General features: G+C 36.5%; 1 protein-coding gene across 1 annotated transcript in view; it reads right to left on the bottom strand.

The window, feature by feature from the left end:
* Window positions 1–614: 614 nt before the first annotated feature.
* Window positions 615–24,436, bottom strand: part of ggps1 (geranylgeranyl diphosphate synthase 1) — a 42,015-nt gene continuing 18,193 nt past the window's right edge. The window contains exon 4 of the mRNA XM_081351924.1: window positions 615–2,598. Within this exon, the coding sequence (XP_081208050.1) occupies window positions 1,783–2,598 (816 nt within the window). The 3' untranslated portion in view covers window positions 615–1,782. The remainder of the gene's footprint in view (window positions 2,599–24,436) is intronic.

The following is a 24,436-nucleotide window of genomic DNA, read 5'->3' as shown; positions in this document are numbered from 1 at the left end:
GCTGCAGGACGAGATGCACACACACACACACACACACACACACACACTGTGCACTTTAATTCTGTTCGATACTTCAACAAACCTCTTAACACTAAGTACACCATTAATTCTTTTGCAACATATTTCCATTTAAAGTTATAGTTTTCATTAGTTTCTCTCAGGTTTTTATGTAGTTCAGAAAATACATTTTCTACACCAACTTGTGAAACCTGCTGAAGTGGCACAGCAAAGCTGGAGCACAAACATTACAACCGGCATAACCATAATGAGGTTAATAAAACGTGAAATTTATTCATATTTATAAAATCACTACTTGCTGCCCTGCTCTATTCTAATGTAATTCTAGCTGTTGCTTTTGTGTCTCTATTGCGCCACCAAGTGTTGAGATTCTGTTCTGTCATTTCTGTCAATGATCTGACAATGCAACAGACTTGTAGGATTAGCATCGTATCTGGAACGGCTACTTTTTACCCACAGTAAATATATGACTAGTAAACGCATGACAATTATTCTTCATATTACATGATAGTAAATCTATTCATGCATGCAATGCACATTAGTTTCATCTTGAGAAAACACACAGCAGCTCAATAATACACACTCGAGGAAGACTGTAGTGTATGAAAGTGTTTATTCACAGAACAGAAGTGTTCCCTGAAAACATTGACCTCAGCTATACGAGTCTAAACAAATGTGCACATATTATCAAAGGTCAAAGCCAGTGACCTTTCATACATCAAACACTGTGAGATATCATCCCAGTTCACTATTTCAGAGGTATTCGAGCACCAAAGTGACAGATCCATCTTTAACTCTCACCATCATCAACATCAGTCACCAAAACCAAACGCTGCTAAACTGTAGAAAGACACGAGCTTCATTCCAGGAGTGTTAAAGGCCTCGTTTCAACATCAGCATCTGCAAAACTACAGGCAACAACAAGATTTTCACTCGGGAGTGATAATATTTTAATGACAAATAAAAATTCACAAAAATGTGCAGGTCACATTTCACCCCAAAATCATAAGCAAAAATAGAAGATTATAAATAATATACACACACACACAAAGTGTATATAAACTAATTTCACATTATTGTGTGTCTGGACATTCCAATTCTCAAATTATTTTCACAAAATTTTTACTCCATTACAATAAAATTATTTACTGATTTAAACAAATTCTATTAGAGGCAGTACAACAGACATTTACATATGTTTAAATATATTACTAATAAAGTTAAAATTATTATTGAAATTATATTGTCCTAAATAATTGACACTGCCAAAAAAAATGATTAAATGGTAAAGATCCATATAAATTTGGCTTCATTTTGTTAAAGCAAAACAATGTATTTGCTTTGATTTTGAGGTGAAACGAGTTAGTTTAAACGTGTTTCATCCGTCAGTTTGTAACGGTTGTCATTCATCCTGAAGCGAGCGGCATCTCTCCACCAGAACAGTTTCTTCTACACTTCATACTCCAGTTACAACTTGAAATACGAGACAGAATGAGAGACTTTGGACTGAAGGCAATTTGCTGTGGACAAAAAAAAGTTTGAGAAGTCAGTTCAGTGTTCAGACGCGATGAACACCAATCACTCTGTTTTGCTTGGCTGGCTGCAGCTCCGCCCCCAAGCGCTATGGATTGGCCAGCAGAAGCTCCACCCCATGTTCTTTTTATTGGCCAGCAGAAGCCCCACCCTCAGGCTCTTTGTTGGTCAGCAGAAGCCCCGCCCTCATGCTCTTCTGATTGGCCTGCAGAAGCTCCACCCACAGGCTCTTTATTGGCCATCAGAAGCCCCGCCCTCAGGCTCTTCTGATTGGCCATCAGAAGCCCCGCCCTCCGGCTCTTTATACATGCGACTCAGATGCTCCATCAAGGCCTCCAGTTCGGGATTCCCTCCGAGCTCCTTGATGAGCCGATACGCCTCCGCTTCCAGATCCCTCAGCGTGTGGCGCGTGTACGCGAACGATCCCACCTTCTCCAGGTAGTCGACGCAGTAGCGTTTAATATCCAGGTTCTCCGTGCGCTGCCTCAGGATATTCTGCACCTGCGTGCTCTCGGGACGGGACCAGATGGCGTGAATGGTGGGGAAGGAGAACTTTCCCTCCGTCAGGTCTTCGCAGAAGCTCTTGTTGGCGGTGTACTCTCGCGAATTCAGGTTGGCGTAGTCGTCCCGTATCTGAAAGTAAAGGCCTAAAGTGTCTAAAAGAGGCTTTAGATCATGTTTCCAGTCGGAGAAGAGCTGCATGAGTCCCACAGCGAGGCCGAAGAGCCCGCCGGTCTTCTGGAGCACCATGGCCCGGTACTCGCTCTCGCTGGGACAGGTGTACGTGTCCCGCCAGTGGATGTCCAGGCCCTGTCCACGGTGCAGCTCCAGGAGCTGCCGGGTGAAGACTCGCACCGCCTCGGGGTGCTCCAGCATCAGCACCTTCTCCAGGCCGAGGAAGTAGACGTAGTTGGCGGAGTTGATGACGGACGGGACGCCGTAGATGCTGTGGGCCACCGGGTAGCCTCGCCGCAGCTTAGAGCTGTCCTCGATGTCGTCGATCAGCAGACTCGCATTGTGCAGCATCTCCGTCACCTCGATAATGACCTGAGGACACCGAACAGAAGATCAGTATGAAGACCAGATCAATGATATTCAGTCTACAGGGGTTTTACACGTAGAAATAGAGTCTGACTCTGAAATAATCAAATCATATTCAGAGCGAGTCAGAAACGTGCATTAGCAGATTAGAGCTGGACGATTACACGCACGCACAAAAGTAAAGTGTAATTTATTCCTGTGATCAAAGCTGAATTTTCAGCATCATTACTCCAGTCTTCAGTGCCACATGATCCTTCAGAAATCACTCTAATATGATGATTTGATGATCAAGAAACATTTATGATTATGGTCGTGCTGCTTCATATTTATGTGGAAACTGATACTTTTTCAGGATTCATTGATGTATAAAGTTAAAAAGAACAGCATTTATTTAAAATAGAAATCTTTACTATCACCGTTTATCAATTTAATACGTCCTTGCTGAATAAAACAATTAATTAAAAAAATAAAAAATAAATTACTGATCCCACATTTTGCTGTTTAAACTACATTTTTTTTTTTAAACTTGAAAATAACTAAAAATAATCAAATGTTTCTTGAGCATCAAATCCTCATATTAGGATGATTTCTGAAGGATCATGTGACACTGAAGACTGGAGTAATGATGCTGTAAATTCAGCTTTGATCACAGGAATAAATTACACTTTACTGTATATTCACATAGAAAACAGTTATTATAAATTATTATAATATTTCACAATATTACTGTATTTTTTAATTAAATAAATGCAGCCTTGATGAGCAGAAGAGACTTTTCAAAAACATTAAAATAATGTTTCCAAACTTTTGGCCAGTATGTTATTATTTATTATATCAAATAGCAAATCACAACTACCAGATTTGTATTTATTTATTTAAGGAAACAATTTAATTGAATCAATTTAAAACTAGAATATTATATCACTACACAGTATTAATAAATATAGGACCATTTAAAACTTAAAATCATTTTACATGCAACGGTAATCAATTTACTATGATAGCTCACTGCTAATTTTTTATAATATACTGTATTTTACATAAACATTAAATCTTGTAATATAAAAGTTATATTATCATTGCATTGCATAACTAAAAGTAGTATATATTAGATCCAACTTTATCCACATACTATTACTTCAAGAACTTGAAGCAATATATACTATAACCAATCTCAACTAGTTTTTAGTTGCAAATGTGCCTGTTATTGCACAGCTTTTTATATAAAGTATGTCCAACTTTCAGCATTCCTACAGTATACTCGCATAAATAGCCAATTTTAACTGCTTGCATTATCGCAAAAATATAAACTGTCACCTAGCTCTGCTAAATGCGATTTTAGAAACATTATTATACATCATGATTTTCTGTAAAGCTACTTTGAATTATTGTGTACTATGAAAAGCACAACATAAAAACTTTGACTGACAACAATGATTGACAGGCCTACTCACCTGTCAATCAAAAACTGCTTCTAATCTGAAATGCTGAAATACACACATAAACAAGCCTGCAAACAATACTTTGGTATGACTGATATCAACATGGCTCAGATCATGTGACGGGTCAGTTGTGAAGTCTGTGTGTATGTGACGTGTGTGTGCAATCACGAAAAAGCGATTACAGGACTTAATACTAGATGTAAACACCAGTCCATCTCAGGTGTTCAGCAGAGACGTGTACTGACCACACGAGCTGTAATGTAGGTGACGGCCTGCAGAGAGCAGCAGCGGCTCACACACACACACTGCACTGTATTACACAGGAGTGTTTACAATCAGGGTGTGTCTGAAATGCAGACTTTCCATCAGTGTGTGTTCAGTGAAGGTCATCACGCACGTTCACGAGACTCTTCCTGAGAGCAGAACTACATCGCTGATCATTAAATGCACGATTACTGTGTAGGAAAAAGGCTTTTGTCTAAAACCGCAGAAACTTTGTTGCACGCACACACACCCATAGGCCGACTGAAAGTATACATTTATACTTATACAATTAAATAATTCTTGGAAACAAGAGATCCAAAATTATATTAAAATTAAATTAAAAGCAATCTAAATTTAATGTAGTAATTATTTAAAAACAATTAAATGCATAGTACTTCTAATAAATACAGGCCAATTTAAAATATGAAATTATAACCATTTGTATGCAACTAATTAAATCTTAATGACCGCCCACTGCTATTTCTTTTTATTAATATAATGAAAAACTTCACTCAAAAGAAATGCATTCATTGTATTTTACAAACATTAAATCTAAACCAAGCTTTCCTTTTGGGAAGATAACAAGTGAGTATATATTTTTAATAGAATTATTTATTTATTTATTTATATATAAAATAAATAAATAAATAAATAATATACACACACACACACACACACACACACACACACACACACACACACACACACACACACACACACACACACAGTAGTCAACATTTGAAGTGGATCAAAACCTTTCAAAGTTATACATGAATTTGTCTTATATAGGACAACTTTGATGAACTTTTTTGATCCACTTCAAATGTTGACTACTGTAATATAATATAATATAATATAATAATAAAATGTACAATTTATTATTGTCGCTTGTGCTAATCAATTCAAAATCATTATATCGGGCATAATACTGATATTGGTGCATCCCTACTATTAGATGAAAGAAAAATAAATAAAAAAAATGATGTCAGTGTAGACCAATTTAATAGTTATTAATGCATCAGTAATTAAATCTCAATATGACAGCCTACTGCAGAAAAAAAACCTTTTAAATTTATATAATATAAAATACATTGTGTAAAATGCAGCAGCACAACACACTCTCTCTCTCTCACACACTCACTCTCACTGAAAATCTATCTACATTAATATTTTTCACAATATAGTACAAGAGAGAATATATAATATCTCACTTAATTATATAAATTCTATACAATATAAACACATATCGAATACCATTAATCCAGAAAGAACAGGTGAAGATCTTGACGAGTGAATCTGCGTTCAGCACTGAAACACACACACACACACACACACACACACACACACACACACACACACACACACACACACACGAGCGCTGATAGGGAACATATGGTGAGCAGAGGGGAGGCTGGGTAACGGATTCACTTGTTAAAGTGATCATCGATGACACCGGAGCTTGAGTCGAGCAGTGTGTGTGTTTGTGTGTGTGTGTGCGCGTGTGTGCTGCGTCAGCGCTCTGAACACGACCTCAGATGACCTGTTACTCCACAGACAGAACAACAAACACGCTTTTACTGACTAACCACACACACAGTAAATCACAGCAGCGTGAGCCAAAACAAATCCATGCAACCTGCGGATACTCCAAATATTTAGGAAAACATTTAAGATTCATGCATTTGAATTTGATACAAAATTTCCATTAATTTAAATTACAGTTTTATCAAACTAATAATTGCATATGCCAGTCATGCAGATTTCTGCAACAGTGCTAATAAACTGAATGCATTTTAAAAACACAATTACCAGGTTTATATATTTGTCAATCAGATTTGTTTCAATACACTAACTAACAGAATAGTGCTTGATCCACAGCTAGCCATTTATTAACCATGTTCATATACAAAATTGTTGAATGAACAGATTCTAAGAAATAAATTCATTTTGAAAACAAATTTGAGTGCAGAAATCTTACCCGTTTAATTTATTTATGACTAATAAATATGCATCAGATATATACATATATAAATTTTTTTTTTTTTTTTTAAATGCTACATGCTGTGAAACAGGCCTTTGATTTCCTAAATGTCACCAGGACCAGATCTGCATTTAGACAAAGTCCACCAGCGCACTGTAGAACCCTTCTTAAGACAGACTTGAACTTTTCTTAACTTAAAGGGGTCATATAATGCCATTTTTGTACAAGCTAATATGATTCTTTAGGGTCTAAATTAAAAGTTTGTAATATACTTTAATTAAAAATTCTCATTAGTATTGTAAGAAAACACTAATTTTACCTGCTCAAAAACAGCTCTGTTTTCAGCACGCCGTTTCAGTGCATGTGTCTTTAAATGATAATGAGCTTTGCTCACCCCGCCCCTCTGCTCTGTGCGGACACCAATTCTAACACAATAACCACGCGTTGTTCATTATAAACGTGGGATTATGAATTATATTGAGAAGGTCGTACATAGAAAACATGCCGTAATGTACCTGAGTGTAAACCTTAGATGCATTCATCATGAAGCGTGCAGCAAGGTTTGCAAATTTGCAAAGATTAATATAAATACTAATATAAAGGTTAATAAAACATCACACTCACTTCTGGAGGTTCAGCAGGAACACGTTGGTACCGATCCGTTTTTTCTCGTTTGTAACGCTGTCTGATGTGAAATGATTCACGCAAACAGGAAAGCGAAGACGATCGTGGGGAATCCCCGTGAGGGAATCCCCGCGTCAATCCTTTGGGCATGCTTCAAAAACAAAACTCAGCCACTGCATCTTCAATGGCTCGGATTTAGGAACATTCAAATGACTGCTGTGTTCCTTGTTACACCGAAGAACAATCGCAGACGCCATTCTGCTCATAGACAGCGCTCCAGTGAGGGTATCAACAATGACGCGCGGACTATGATTGACAGCTCGCTCATGAGCGAGGGCGGGTGTGTGTTGAAACGCTGCAGCTGTCAATCACAATCGTGGGAGGGGCGTCCGACCGTGTGACGTCACACGGTCGAACGGCTTGATTTCAGAGAGGGTCAAACATATAAGGAGATTAAAAAAAAAACACTGGATGGATTTTTATCATTTTATGATGGTTGTGTACAGGCACTGCCAACACACATTTCAGTACAATCAAATTGTAAAAGTGCATGTACCATTATATGACCCCTTTAAAAACAACAGAACTAGAAAACTCAACATGGAAACACAACAAAAGCTGCGGCGCCGGAACCTCCACCAGGGGGCGTCAGTGTTGGCTTCCGCTTCACACACACACACAAACACAAACGGAGGGAAAGGAAAACCGCCAGCAGAAAGATTTCCGAGACGAGGTTGACCTTAACGAGTGTGTATCAAGAGCTCTCTGAGAAGCTCTCGCACGGAGGCTGACAGTAAACTATAACGTCAGCAGTGGAAGCGTCTGAGACGTGTGGCCAGAGTCAGACGTTTATCCTGAAAACATGCTTCTTATAGTGAGGTGCCTCTATAAACTAACACACACACACACACATGCCTCAGATTCACTGCATATCAGTGTGACATCTGTAAGAACAAGCGCTGATTCTGAAGTGTTAAACTATCTTACTGTCTGAATTCCTTCCAAGATTAGGATTACTCCTGAATTTGTCTGCATTTGAGAAGCATTACATCATCCTTCGATGACATCATCCATGTTACTAGCTCGCTTGCAAATGCCAGCAAAAAATAAATAAAAATCTTAATCAGCCTCTGGTAGTTTTCTAGTTAACCCTCATGTGGTGTTCGGGTCATTTTGACCCGGAGAAGATTTTCTTTTTCCTGAAAATACTAGTTAATGTTATCGCTTTGTACTGAAACTTAGTGACTTTATTCACAAATGGTATAACTACTTCTGAAATGTTTTGTGACAATTTTATTAATTTTTTAGGGGGAGTTTTGTCACCTTGTCACTCTTGTGGTGTTCCCGGTCAAAAATGACCGGACTACAAAAAATAGCTTATAAATCAGTTGTTATGCTATATTATCACCCGATATTGGATTCAATCTTTTTGTCAACTTGTTCTCTTTCAATTAGGACTGGTTTTATATTTCTATTTGCATCTGATTAATCGTAGGCCTCATTTATTTGAGAGTAGGCATCTAATTTTTTGAGTAAAAAAAACATTATTTTTGAATAATTTTGGAAATTTTAAATAAATTCTGAAGAAAATTGCCACTGTTGATCACACTAGTCTACTTTAATATTTAACCAGGAATTTTGTTTTGAAAAACTTTTATTTTGTACAAAATGGCACATTGTTACACTTGTGGTGTTCCCGGTCAAAAATGACCGGACTACAATAAATAGCTTATAAATCAATCATTATGCAATATTATCACCCAATATTGGATTCAATCTTTTTGTCCACTTGTTCTCTTTCAATTAGGACTGGTTTTATATTTCTATTTGCATCTGATTAATTGTAGGCCTCATTTATTTGAGAGAAGGCATCTCAATTTTTGAGTAAAAAAAACATTATTTTTGAATAATTTAGGAAAAAAAAAAAAAAAAATTGAAGAAAATTGCCACTGTTGATCACACTAGTCTACTTTAATTTTTCACCAGGAATTGTGTTTTGAAAAACTTTTATTTTGTACAATATGGCACAGAGTTACACTTGTGGTGTTCCACTGGGCCATTGAGGGCCATTGTGGGCCATTGTTTCAATGGGCCATTGAAAGTGAATGGGAGAGACCAATGCAACCAATGAATGGAACAACACAAAATATGTATCATTTTAAAGCTTAGAATCTCAGCTTTTTAATGGATCTAATCACTTTGATCAACTCCTAACATCTGCTGAGTTATCCCTCTAAAACTGAGTGTACCCCCCGCAGGCGCCACCTAGCTGCGAAATAAATAATCATAATATTTTTCAAAACTATTACCTTGATCAACTTAAAATAGGTGTCATTTGAAAGCTTAGAGTCTGACATTTACAATGAATGTAGCCAATTTGATAAACTCCTAAGTAGTGCTGAGTTATTTGCTGATAAATAAAAATAAAAAAAATCATAATTTATAAACTACTTTTTTGTATTACATTCAGCAATATGTCAAATACATCATACAGCTCTGATAGTCCTGTGTCATATGTCATTTGAAAGGTCTCAATGAGTAGAATACAACAAGCATAATTGTTTCAGGCTTTTTTACTAAACTTGAGCGAGGTTTTTCTAAAAGAAGCCCTTCAAGAGACCCATGGGTAAACCATGTATGGATGCTTAATTTTAGACACATTTCCGATCGTAACTTCATGAAACATGCTCCGATTGTGGAAAATGACACATCATTATTTACAGCAGATGCTTACAATTAAAATGAGTTCAAACTCAACATAATCCATCACTCAGAACTAAAGATATTCCTCATGGAGTTCTAACACAAAAAAATATCACAGACGCACAGACTCACGTAGCCAATCAAGGTAGCTTAGACTTGGCCTTTTTACTCGTATTTTCATGAAAATTATATTGATCATGAAAAATAGCACATCGTTATTTACAGCAGGAGCTCACGATTAAAAAGAGCCCAAACTCAATATATTCCATCAATCAGATCTAAAGATATTCCTCATGGCGTTCTAACACAGAAAATACCACAGACGCACCTAGCCAAGTATATACTCATGAAGCACTCGCGTTTGGTTTTCGCTCATAACTTCACGAAGCATGCACAGTTCGTAGAAAACTGTACATCATTATTTTCAGCAGACTATCACTATTAAAAAGAGCCCAAACTCAGCATAATCCATCACTCAGATCTAAAGATATTCCTAATTGAGTTGTAACACACAAACCCCCACATGCGCTCACAGAGCCTTGAATATAGTTGTAGCCTAGCACTTATGTCGCGTTTTAACTCATAACTCAATGAAGCATGCATAAATTGTGGAAAATGGCACATCATTATTTACATGAGATTGTTAAGATTTAAAAGAGCCCAAACTCACCATAATCCATCACTCAGATGTAAAGATATTCCTCGTGGACTTCTAACACATGTCTCTCCCATTCACTTTCAATGGCCAATTGAAACAGTGGCCCTCAATGGCCCAGTGGAACAACACAAGTGTAACTCTGTGCTATTTTGTACAAAATAAAAGTTTTTTAAAACACAATTCCTGGTGAAAAATTAAAGTAGACTAGTGTGATCATCAATGCCAATTTTCTTCAGATTTTATTTTATTTTTCCAAAATTATTTAAAAAATAATGTTTTTTTTTTACTCAAAAAATGAGATGCCTACTATCAAATAAATGAGGCCTACAATTAATCAGATGCAAATAGAAATATAAAACCAGTCATAATTGGAAGAGAACAAGTGGACAAAAAGATTGAATCCAATATTGGGTGATAATATTGCATAATGAGTGATTTATAAGCTATTTTTTGTAGTCCGGTCATTTTTGACCGGGAACACCACAAGTGTGACAATGTGCCATTTTGTACAAAATAAAAGTTTTTCAAAACAAAATTCCTGGTGAAATATTAAAGTAGTCTAGTGTGATCAACAGTGCCAATTTTCTTTAGATTTCATTTAATATTTCCAAAATTATTCAAAAATAATGTTTTTTTTACTCAAAAAATGAGATGCCTACTATCAAATAAATGAGGCCTACAATTAATCAGATGCAAATAGAAATATAAAACCAGTCCTAACTGAAAGAGAACAAGTGGACAAAAAGATTGAATCCAATATTGGGTGATAATATTGCATAATGAGTGATTTATAAGCTATTTTTTGTAGTCCGGTCATTTTTGACCGGGAACACCACAAGTGTGACAATGTGCCATTTTGTACAAAATAAAAGTTTTTAAAAACAAAATTCCTGGTGAAATATTAAAGTAGACTGGTGTGTTTAACAGTGCCAATTTTCTTCAGATTTCATTTAATATTTCCAAAATTATTCAAAAATAATGTTTTTTTAACTCAAAAAATGAGATGCCTACTATCAAATAAATAAGGCCTACAATTAATCAGATGCAAATAGAAATATAAAACCAGTCCTAACTGAAAGAGAACAAGTAGACAAAAATATTGAATCCAATATTGGGTGATAATATTGCATAATGAGTGATTTATAAGCTATTTTTTGTAGTCCGGTCATTTTTGACCGGGAACACCACAAGTGTGACAATGTGCCATTTTGTACAAAATAAAAGTTTTTCAAAACAAAATTCCTGGTGAAATATTAAAGTAGACTAGTGTGATCAACAGTGCCAATTTTCTTTAGATTTCATTTAATATTTCTAAAATTATTCAAAAATAATGTTTTTTTTACTCAAAAAATTAGATGCCTACTATAAAATAAATGAGGCCTACAATTAATCAGATGCAAATAGAAATATAAAACCAGTCCTAACTGAAAGAGAACAAGTGGACAAAAAGATTGAATCCGATATTGGGTGATAATATTGCATAACAAGTGATTTGTAAGTTATTTTTTATAGTCCGGTCATTTTTGACCGGGAACACCACAGGAGTAATTGGGTTGTGAACACCACACAAGGGTTAATCGGCCTACAGCGATTTAAACATGGTCAGTGTGAACGCAGGTTTGAGTCTGAATTAACTAAATCATGTTGGGTAAAGAGATCTGATGTAACTGTCGCACTCGAGTAAAAATATAAAACTGAACGGGTTTCTGCCCATGCAGTCAATAACTGTGTCCCTGAAAACTCATCTTTGATCACCAGAATGACATTTAAACCATTTTTTCCTTGAAACAATTCATGCCTTAAAATATCTTGAATGCAACTCGACACCCTTGCCTCATTTAGTATATGCGGTTCTATGAATATGCAAATGAGCCCCGCCTCCACTCACTCACTCAGCTCAGAGATCCACTGGTTGACGATCACACGTTGATCTGATTGGTTACAAGGTAGTTTGTGACGTCAGAAACACCAGCGATTTCAAAGCGTGTTTTTGAGACTGTCTTTGGTTCACTGCAGTTTAAAGGAGGAAATACTCAGCAATGCTGTCGACTTATGAATTTACACATGCTTTGTCTTAAAGCATATTAAAAACACCATTTAGACACAAACAACATTAAAAACTGGATTTACACCACAGGGGGACTTCAAGACTAATTCTTTATAAGCATCGACATTATTTTTTGATTACAAAGTAATAAAATTAGCTCATGAATTTTCACAATGCAAATCAACAACCTTAAAATTAAAAATAGGTTGCATTTCCTTTATGCAAAATATAATTTTGTGTTTTTGCTTTTTTTGGGGGTGGAAATGACATGGACTTTTTTTGGGGGGAGGGATTCACCCACTTTTATTGAATCATTAGATTAAATTCTGCTGTCTGACTGAAGTGCATTAACTCAAATTATAGTGCATAAATTAATATACTAGATATATTATAACACACTGAGGTCCAAATCACAAACTCCTAAGAAACTCCCAAAACATCTCATGAAAACAGGATTTCTGCCACTTAATATTCAACATAATTATTAATCTTGAATGAGCTGGACGATGACAAATTTTTGCAGAAGCTTTACAGAAGATGAAATTAATATTTGATGATCTTTACAACCGAACAACATCCGAAATGCATTATTTTTCTGTTATAGAAAGCGTTATAGAAATAAAGCTGACTTGACTACTTTGAACCCTCTTCACTTACTTACTCACACACACACACACACTCACTCACACACTCACACACTCACACACACACACACACACACACACACTCACACTCACACTCACACTCACACACACACACACTCACATGAAACTGGGTGAGAGAACAAGTCCTCTAGTCTAAAGAAATATAGTGCTCAGCAAGAAACAGTCAATATTTGGTTTCAGGCAGAAAATCAATGTTTGTGAGGAAACTGTGACACTATTCAGTGAACATCCAATATGAGTATTATCAGCTCAGGATTTATGATTTATATTTTCATATTTCAGCCTGTTCAGTTTAACATGAGCTGAATCGGTGGAGTCGCTGTGTTCGCTCAGACATGCTGACGGGTTCATGAAGAGTTTACAGCCAGATAAACTAAACCACGCCACAGGGAAGACTCAACCAGACGGGTCAGAAACATGAGCAATCGCTTGATTACCAACCAGCCCTGAATATGATTCAGAAACGGCCCTCCACACAGATATCGTGAGGACACAGAAATAGCCACCGCTTCAGATCATTACAATGACGTCAACACTCGCCAGAGGAAAGACTTGAACATGAACGCTGAACACACACATAATCATCTGGTCATTACACACAACAGGGCCAGTTACTGAAATATCCTTCAGATGATGCTCCTCAAAAATGGTTTGAAAAAAAAAAAAATACACTAAAATGGTTACTGCGACATGACATCTTTCCAAATGCATATTTTCTTCCTGACAATGATTTGAGGAAAAAATTATTATTATTTTATTTATATTTTCATATATATATATATATATGGAATAATTGACTTCAGGCCATTGAATTATTAGAAAAATAATGCACGCCCGAGGTGGTAATGCGGTCACGACGAGAAGCGGAGTGGCCGTTCACCTCGGGTGTGCATTATTTTTCTAATAATTCAACGGCCTGAAGTCAATTATTCCGCTTATACTACAGTTACCACACCTCGAAACATTGTTCAGATTATGTATTTCAAGACGTTTGTAAAGTTGTTGTCATTAAAACGCTCTTGTATGTAGGACTAATTTCTTACGCATCTAGCAAACCAATGCCTCCGTTGCGAATTCCAAAACGTCATTTTAGAGTTAGTAACGGAGGTTTGAGCCACGGATAGCAGACTAATGCTGGGACACACGACTAGCTGACACATTCTCTGACTGTTTTCATCGCAGCAGCAGATTTTACACACCGACTCTGAACACAGACTGAACGCGCTGAACACGCGTTTGGGCATGATCAGTCATAAGTATCAAATTACATTCATAACCGGCCTTAAAGTGTGTCCCCAGTTATTAATGCAGTTATTAGAGAGAGATGTTGCAATGAGACAGAAAAGCATGTGCGTCAATATTATTATTTATTTATTAATTCAATTCGTTTGAATTAATTCGTTCATTCTTTTTTTTTCTATTATTGACAGATGACAGACTAGCCAAATAATTAAAAAAAAAAAGCCTTTTAACAAGTAAGGCCTATTAATTATTTATTTGTTATATTATGTGCAATAAAAATCCGTGCTGCAGGACTATCCATTTATTTAGCCTATATTCAGTTTAATTTTCTTTTGATTATAGATAGGAATATACTTTATTTATTAAAATTAAACTGCATGTTTCCATTGATTGTGAAGCTAGACATTGAAAATTCCAGATCAAGCGCATGGGGCTAAATGTTTTTTCTTGTTATGAATTGTATCCTATTTTCCGTTATTACCGTTAACTACGCGAAGTGATATGGAACTGTAATGCGGTCAAGACCTGCCTGGAACTACTTTAGCTGTGCGTTTCCCTGAAAATAATGCACACCTTAGAACGTTCGTCAACCAATCAGATTCAAGCATTCAACGGCCCTGTAGTAATATATATATATATATATATATATATATATATATATATATATATATATATACACACACATACACACACTTTTCTATATAATAACTTTTTATTTAATGATTTATTATATAAAATTTAATTACTGAAATAATAATGACGATGATAATAATAATAATATAAATATAAATAACTATTGTAATATTACTGCACTGTAAACTACGTATTGTTAAATAGTCATTTTTTAAAAGTACAACTGTAAAATTACAATACTACCATTTATGTCTCAATTTCTTCATTTTTGAAATGAGATCTTACAATACCCATGTTTCCATCACCCTGTTTTTATTGCGCATTTTGAAGTATCGCATCAGAAACGAGAGATGGACGCACCAAATTTCGAGGAGGTGGTCTTTGACTTAATGCGAATAATAGGAGATGGAAACGCATTTGCCAAATAAATCCTGACGTAGCGAACATTAAACCCATGTGACTAATCAGCTGTTTCCGCTGACGGTGTTTTATTTACGGTTGGTTGCTAGGTTACCAATACCACCATCATTTGCTCGAACAACCCAAATCGCATTTTTTTTTTTTTTTTTGCGAACTTAAAGGTGCATTGCACAAGTCTCTGAGTTTTTGCAGAACTATGCCCCCTCTGGCGACAAGCGAAACTGCAACCAGAGGTGTGCACGCTCATGACGTCACTCCCAGTCTCAAATTCCGTCCCGAATCCCTCTTATTTATTTTACTGTACAGGATTATAGAGGCAATCGCAGTGATCAGAGAAGGGCTCATTCAGCCCATCAGGCAATTGTTTAAGCATGTATGGGTTAGAAAAACGGGTATTTTTAACATGAAATGTTGCGCAATGCACCTTTAAGATTCGCTTCACGTTTGTCGTTTGAATGGAAACCCAGCTAAAGCAGCTCATGTATTAATTTACATAAACCACAGATTTTTTTTTTTTTAATAGTTTCTCATTTGTTTTAATTAATCGTTCAGCCCAAAATCATAAGCAGAATGTCTGAGCTCCAGTTTTTCACATAACAAACAAGAGGATGTGATTTTATACTAGCAAACTCCAAAAATGGTAAATAGCACAGCAAGGCGCGTGCACTATATTTAACGGCTTCTGAAGTCATACAATACATCTATTCTAAAATGTCTGATATTTCACTGACAATCCTACCGTTCCCTAAAGCTCTGAAATAGACAATACAATCATATGCACTACAAAAATAGAGCGCTGACGCCATTGCTTCTCATGTGTCACTGCAATCAAACACTGCGAGTTACAGCGGAGGGGAAGATTGAATAAAGACTCGTCATCTGTTCCTCACACATGCACAACTTGTACGGTTCATTTTCGGATCTTGACTCATGAGTCCATTAGTGACTCCAAAGAAAAGATACATCACTTACTTAATTGACTAGAAAATGAATGCATATTAAATCATTCAATCAAAATGTTCCTGCAATGTCAAAATATGAGTGATAGACATTCATCGAATTTGAGGCTCGTCTACTAAATGATTTTGAGTTTCAGACTTCAACTGAATTTCTGTCAAAGCAAACGACCAGGCATTTACTACAGCTTCATGATCAAAAGATCTACTTTATTAGAAACTAAACAAATGACATCTTCAAAATTACAAGATTCTTGCCTTCAATGAGTGTAAAAACTGTCCCGTATTATGAAAATGAAAATTGCTTGAATGAATCAAAATTCACACCATGTACGGCAGAAAAAAACCCTTACCTGATATAAACAACCCTTATAATGACTCAACTAGAGCTTCTACACCACAGTACACACATCCAAAGGGAAGATGTTTTCCATTCACAAGATCAAATAAACGTGGAAGCGGAGACGACAGGCTCCGTAAAACAGCGTAACTGACACGAACGCCTGACTTTCCCCTGCCAGAAGAGCTTTAATGAAATATTCAGGATAAAAGGAGAGCTGTTGAACAGCCGGGCGAATGTGATCTGACGGACTTAGCAGATAACATAACGCACTGACGGAGATCAGCTGATTCACAATGACAAGATTAGCATAGCTTAGTGCAGTATGATCGCTTGCAGACTAAAGTCTTCAGTACGTTTGCTAGTTTAATGCTAATTAACAACGCTCGCTATAACAATATATCTGTCCTGTCACATCATATATGCACACAACTTAAAGTCAGCATGAAACAGAAGTCTTTTCTTCCCTATTTGTGACGTACATCTAAGTGAAACGCTTGCTGCAACAAGAACACATGTAGGGCGGGGCTTGGACGGTTGTGGTTTGCTATTGGTGGATCTCATGTGATTGACAGGTTGCCACGCCCTCGTCATCAGAGAAGAGATTCTGCAAGAGGAAATTCAGATTAAGGTTACGAGTAGCGACGCACGACCATATCGGTATCACCTGATATACGTTTATTTTTAATGTTATCGTTATCGGCCTGATTTGAAAATTTGGCCGATATATTAAAGCCGATAAATAATGGAATATTTCCTTCAGCTGAGACACTTCAGATACGCAATGTTGAACATGATGGTTTTTAATTGCTTAAAATATGATTCACAAAAGGAAAATACGGTTAAGTGCAACATGTGCTGTCATATCGGCTACATAAAGGCTACGTTCACACTGCAGGCTGAAACGACCCAATTCCGATTTTTTTGCCCCTATGCGACCTGTATCTGATCTTTTCATGACAGTCTGAACGACACAGATCCGATCTTTTCAAATGCGACCCAGGCCACTTGGGTATGTGGTCCCAAATCCGATACATATCCGATCTTTTCAAATGCGACTTCAGTCTGAACGGCCAGGTCGCATGTATCCGACCCGCACGTCATTGATACGCGAAAAACGTCATAATTCTGCATTGAAGTAGTCGTCGGTTTGAAAACAGACTGCATATTCGTCGAGCTGAGGTAAATCTGCCGAGCGGGTCGACCTCGACGAGCCCGTTAATTAAAAAAAAAAAAAAAAAAAAGCCCACGGCAGTTATGTTAACTTATTTGTGCTGAATCTGATATTAGATAGGTCAGCGGCTGCTGTCTGGCTCTTGTGTAACGGTCCCTGCGTGCGCTCGTGTGTGTGTGTGTGAGAGAGTGAGAGAATCACAGTTAGTTAAAGCAGAGATCGGGCTCTGGTTAAAGTTTAGCTACTTCCGCAAACAACAAGTGACGTCGTTGACCGTTGAGTACTCTTCTGCGCATGCTGGTCACTTCTGGGTCATTTCACGTTCACACAGGAGATCACAAAAGGTCGCATTTAATTGGAAATGTGAACGGCCTTGCAAAAAAATCTCATTTTTTCAAAAAATCGGAATTGAGCATTAAGCCCTGCAGTGTGAACGTAGCCTAAATTATAATGAAAACATTATAATTGTGTGTTTTGGGACGTGGATTTAAATGGTGAGACTTTTGTTTTTGTAATCAGGCTCTCAAAAATTATATAAAAATTTGGATTTAGATTTATCGGCCAATATATCGGTTATCGGCTTTCAAATATAAAGAATTATCGGTATTGGCCAAGATTTTTATATATATAGATATTAGGGATGTCAACGATTAATCGACGATCGATTAATTGTCGATAATACATTTAATCGATAGAACTTATCGATCATCGATTAAGCAGGTCTTCATGCGCGTGCGCGGCGCGCTGCTCAACCGCGAAACATGTAAAGCGAGCGCATCGGAGTTATGTTTGGGACCATTTTACACCATCATCATGTAAGTTTGCGTGTGCATTCGCAGCCTTTTGTTTTGTTCAAATGTAAGTTGTAGTAGCCTAATACTGTTTATTTTGTGTATGCCTATCAGGGAACTACACTAACCTTTTCCACTGGTGGCACTTGCGCTACTAACTTTTTCAGTTACTGGCGCAAAACATGATTTGGTCGCACAAATTGTTTATAGTAAGCCGCTCTGAATAATAATGAACAATAATGAAACTGTATTGCATACAGATGTGCTTTTTATTTTACTTGCCATCTTTTAAAGCACATGCCTTCTTGTTTTTGTTTTCTTTAACATTGGTTGGGATAGATTTACTGCAATAGAAAATACAGTACACAATAAAGTGCAAAATGGATTTCAACATGCTATGGTTGGCACAGATGGGCAGACTCATGAACTCTTAAGTAGTGATGCACCGATGTGAAAATTGTGGCCGATATCGATAATAACCGATATTAATATTGCTGTTATGGCCGATATCGATATCTCTGTATAGAAAACAAATTTACTGATAATCAAATAAAGAGAAATTTTCCAAAACACTTTTTTTTTTTACTTTAGAAATGACTTATGTTGGGCACCTTTACCTGTGTGCAAAATATGTCACACATAGGACACACATGCATTATATTGCATTGCATATAATGTGTGCTGGTCTAAAATTAAGAAACCCCTAGAAAACAGTAAAAAAAAAAAAAAAAAAAAAAAAAAAAAACAGGTGTACAATAAAGATAGGCTACTTAATTTATTATTCCAATAACCAAATATGACACTAAATGCCACAGGGAAAGGGCTTCTATTTGTGACGTGCTGTCTTTGCATTTGAACATTGCACATTTTAAACAGGACAGGCATTAGCTGCATAAATGTTAGCCAATACAAACATATTTATAGAAAACAGTTGACAATGAATAGACAGGAGTCCAATAATAGCATAACGAATCACTTATTCTAAAAATAATATCAAGTAGGCTAAGTTTGACGAATCCGACATATAACGAGGGCTGTGTTGTAAAACGTCCGTCATTTAACGAATTTTAAAAACACGGATGGATAATACAATATGCTTTCCGACATTTTGACAGAAAAAAACCCAAGCAAGAACAAAATTTAAACTATAGCCCGTCAATTTTCATTTTACAATTATCTTCTCTCTGTGTGTGCGCGCGCGCGTCCGTATTAGTGAGAGAGAGAGAGAGCTCGCGAGTCGCGCAGATACAATGGTACGTTTTAATCTAAGTAACGGTCGCGGGGCTGAAGCCAACTTGATGTGTTGAATGCTCAGAGCACGTTATAAAACGTATTCTTAAAATACTCATTTCTGTTTTAATAAATGCTCGTAGTAAATCATAGCACATTGCCTAAAACACAGGTACAAAAATAATCAGTCATACATTTGCGACCCATTAAAAATTTTGGTCGCAATGGCATTTCAAAAGGTCGCATATGCGACCATTTTGGTCGCAGTGTAGTTCCCTGCCTATCTATATCTGATTTATCTCATATTGGATGCATTTGGTTAAGAATTAACTCTGTAGTAAAGCGTCAGCTTCAGCGCGCGCAGCTCAAACGGCAGTGCACGACTAATAATGACTATTGGGACTGTAATATTACATAACATTATAAAGAGAACAATATTGTAATAAAACATTGTGAATTATTTGGGTTTAGTTGCCGTGTCGCGTTGCTCCAGGAAGCGCGCGTCCACAACATGAGTAGTTCTGAATGAATGGCACGTAACTTAGTTCAAGTTCACTTGTGCATGAATTTGCGTCATTTTGTGCAGATATAATTTGTAATATTATGTTTATTTTAAATATATCTGATTAATCTCATATAGGATGCGTTCTTTTAGATAAATAACGTGCTAGCAAAGTGCTCCAGTTTAACGGTAGCAGATTCATTCAGCGCGTGCAGTTGTTCCAGGAAGAGCGCGTCCACAACAGTCACACATTCTAGCGCATATGAGGCGGCGTTGGTGACGCGTTGTATTAGTAGTTATATTTGATTATTAAATAATTAATTTAATTATAAATCACAATCGAAACATTTTACAATCCTACTAGCCCTTTATTTGTATTTAAAACAATTCTAATTGATTTGGTGAGGAACATCCTGTCATGCTGTTTGCCATATGCCACTGCAGTTGACGCATATCCCAGTATTAAGGCTAACGATTAATCGATTAATTGATCGTTAATTTAAACGACGATCGGTCATGGGAATTTGTGAAAATTGACATCCCTAATAGATATATAGTTTAGATGCAAAAGCCTCTAAGTGCCATCAGAAATTTTCTTCTAGAATGATCATTTTTATCAAGCTTGTATATTTAAGTTCAGTAATTTCACTTAAATGACAATGAAGATTACCTATTAATTGTCATTTAAGTGAAATTATTGAACTTAAATATACGAGATTGATAAAATTATCATTCTAGAAGAAAATTTCTGATGGCACTTAGAGGCTTTTGCATCTGAACTCTTCATATTATAGCCTATACATATGTAGGGTTTTGCCTGTGTCTCGCCTTTACCATATAAAGTTAAACCATATAAATAGACTTGTATCCACTCATCTTGTGCATTGTATTTGAAGTCTTCCAAAGTCAAACAATAGCCTTGTTTCAGAAACAGACCCTAATTTAAGACCGATCACTGATAATCAATACCGTAGCTCATTTATGCATTGTGCGTAATCAATATTAAGGTCACGTGAATTCAAAATGGAAAACATTTTTTTAAATTTATGGAATATTGCAGTATTTATAATAAATGATTTATCTGTGCACGTCATCTTGTTAAATTCATGTGGCCCGTAATCTTGAATTGGAATATCCTGCAGCGAAATCTCTTCTGAGATGATGATGAGGGCGGGGCAACCTGTCACTCACATGAGATGCATCCAATAGCAAACCACAACCATCCAATCAATTCCTCTGACAAAATCAAGCCCTGCCCACATTTGTTCATGTTCCAGAAGCCGTTTCACTTAGATATACGTCACAAACGGGGAGAAAAGACTAGCACAGCGTAACATTTAACAAAAATGTAAAAACTAATAGTCTAATGACTGTCTGTAGTCTGTACTAATAATCCAAAGGGTTCAGAAGTAGAGATGCACCGATTGATCGGCTGGTGACCGGAATTGGCCGATTTTCCCGTAACCGGCGACCGGCCGGTCAGTCTGACAAATGCCGATTTTATGCCGGTCAAATGCACTCGGGCGCCGCATGATTATTAACATCGCGCAACATCAGCATCACACGTGCACACGGAGCACATGTAGAAAACCTCGTGAATTACGTCCGTTCAGACCGCAAGCGCGTTTTTTTTTTTCTTCGGCGTGCATGTTAATCAATGAGTGCATTCACAACGGGAGCAGGAGCAGCGCGTGAGCGTCAAGCAGGAGCGTCGCGAGCAGTGAAGCGCGTGTTTCGGCGCCGAGTCTATTTGCTGCACTGCTCACGCTCAATTAAAGGGAAAGCACACTTTTGATGGATAAAATAGCCTAAATAGGGTTTCACAAAAAAAGTGCCCAAAATGCACAGAATTTGCGCGTTTTAACAAGAACTGGAGTAGGCTATGTCAGAAAAGAAAACAAAGACTAATATTTATAGAAAATGTACCCATTTAAACTTGTTTTATTATTCAGTTTGTACAAGTGATTGCAATAGGCCTGTGTGTGTGTGCTTTGAGAAATATCTTTATACTGCAAGGCTATATTTATTTTATTTTGTATTTATATATTATTTTATTGCCATTCCCTGTTTTCATACAGACGTTTTGTTCGCTAAATACATATATAGGCTATATAAAATTATTGGATATTGAATGTGAAAAGGAAATGTTTTTTCCACAACACTGCACTTTAGATGTGTGTGAACTATGCAAATTGTAAAATGTTCTATTACAGAAATTATATAAAATAAATATTTGTGTGTGCTGTAAAGTGGTTAGAAAAAATAAAATCGGAATCGGCCAAAATCGGTATCGGCAGGTCAAACTTAATGAAAAATCGGAAATCGGAATCGGCCCAGAAAATTGTAATCGGTGCATCTCTATTCAGAAGGAACAAAGAAGCCATAATGTTGCAGTGGCGTTTGGAGCAGATGACATCAATCCTGGCACAAACAGCGTTTTTTAATTGAACACAAATGTGAATGAGATTTGACAGCTGTGGCAAAAGATTATCAATCAATAACGACTTAATTTCAGTCTGTTCTCCACACGAATATAACATCGGCATAACTTCAGAAGACTTGTAGACTAAGCACTTTTATGATGCTTAGAGTAATTCTGGAGCTTGACAGGGTTAGTAAATAAAAAATAAAAATTGTGTACCAAAAAGAAAATGTGCATGCGCATACATATATACACACACACACACACACACACACACACACACACACACACACACACACACACACATATAGTGCTGTCACTTTAGTGAAAAAATCCTGTTCGATTTTTGAGACATTCATTGAATCGATTGTAAAATCGATTTTCCATGTCTAAAGACGTTTCCATTTTCAACGCCAAATATGGTCAAATCCACGGACAACTAACAGGCATTAGGACGAACGCAAAGAGGGACGCAAAGATTTTCAAACGCTAAATGACAGCCCTAATATACATACATATATATATATATACACACACACACACACACACACACACACACACACACATTTATAATATATAATATTAATAAATACTTTCATTATACGGAAAACATATTTTGGATATTTTGCCAAATTTTCTTTAATCAACAAAATACAAAATGAGGTCGGAGTTTCATGATTGCGAGTAAATGACAAAATCAATCACTGATCAAAAAAAGCTTCAGGGATCCTGCATGTGCGTTTATTTCTCTCTCTGCTGTAACACTATCCTCCGGCAAACTCAATCTGAAGGGCAGAATGCTGAAAATGGCCCATGATGTGATGGTTAAGAGCTCAAATCTATTTGCATTGATCATTTTCAGTCTCTGCCATGCCAGTGCAGAAAAAAAACAAAAGACAAAACAGTAAATGACCGGCTTGCACACACACTCACAAAAAACAACTCAACTGACACATTCAAGAAATCGTCAATATTATGCCATGCAAATTGAGGTTATCACAATCATCTGACCACCAACAATTAACTACATATAAATATCATAACCAAGTCCATTTACATATAAATGTATTAAAGGTGCAGCAGCAATTCAGAAACAGGCAAAGGTCAGAGAGAGGCTGGGAAAAGATCATGTAAAAGCTTCATTACTGCTACAAGAAAACTTAATTAACATAAGTCGTGTTAAATGTTAGGAAACATTTAGACTACTTGGTGATTCAAGACAGAAGCCAGTGTAATGCGATAACAACTGTTCTCTTAATGATCAAACAAAGACAGTAGGTTGTTAAAAGGTCTTTCAGAAAGCAGCGCAGAGCATCCAAAGGCAGGTTTTCTGCCAAGTTCTTGAGCAGAGCAGAAGTGAAACGCATCTGCTGCTTTATGTCTGTTTAAACCTTGCCCTCGGCAGACACAAAAATCAGGAGATGCAATCTAAACCAAGTCTGTCAATATGCAGATTAATTCAGCCCTCCAAAAATACATAGCTTATGCATATTAAAATAAACCATCATATTACAATATTTTAAACTGTAGTACAATGAAATTTACATTAATGAATATCTAAAGAGAACCATTGGCAAAAAAGGAGCCAAAGTCCTAAATCTCAAAATTGCCCATAGCTTTGTTTGAGAAACAGATCCAAATTTACGATAATAATCCATTACTATATGCATTATATAAAAAATATAAAAATTACTTTCTGCATTATCACGGGTCAGAACCAAAGAAGGGCTTTGAATCTAATGGGAAACAT

This window comes from Scardinius erythrophthalmus (assembly GCF_964197995.2).
Source record: "Scardinius erythrophthalmus genome assembly, chromosome: 21".
NCBI classification, from domain to species: Eukaryota; Metazoa; Chordata; class Actinopteri; order Cypriniformes; family Leuciscidae; genus Scardinius; species Scardinius erythrophthalmus.
This window is presented reverse-complemented; position numbering and strand designations above follow the sequence as displayed.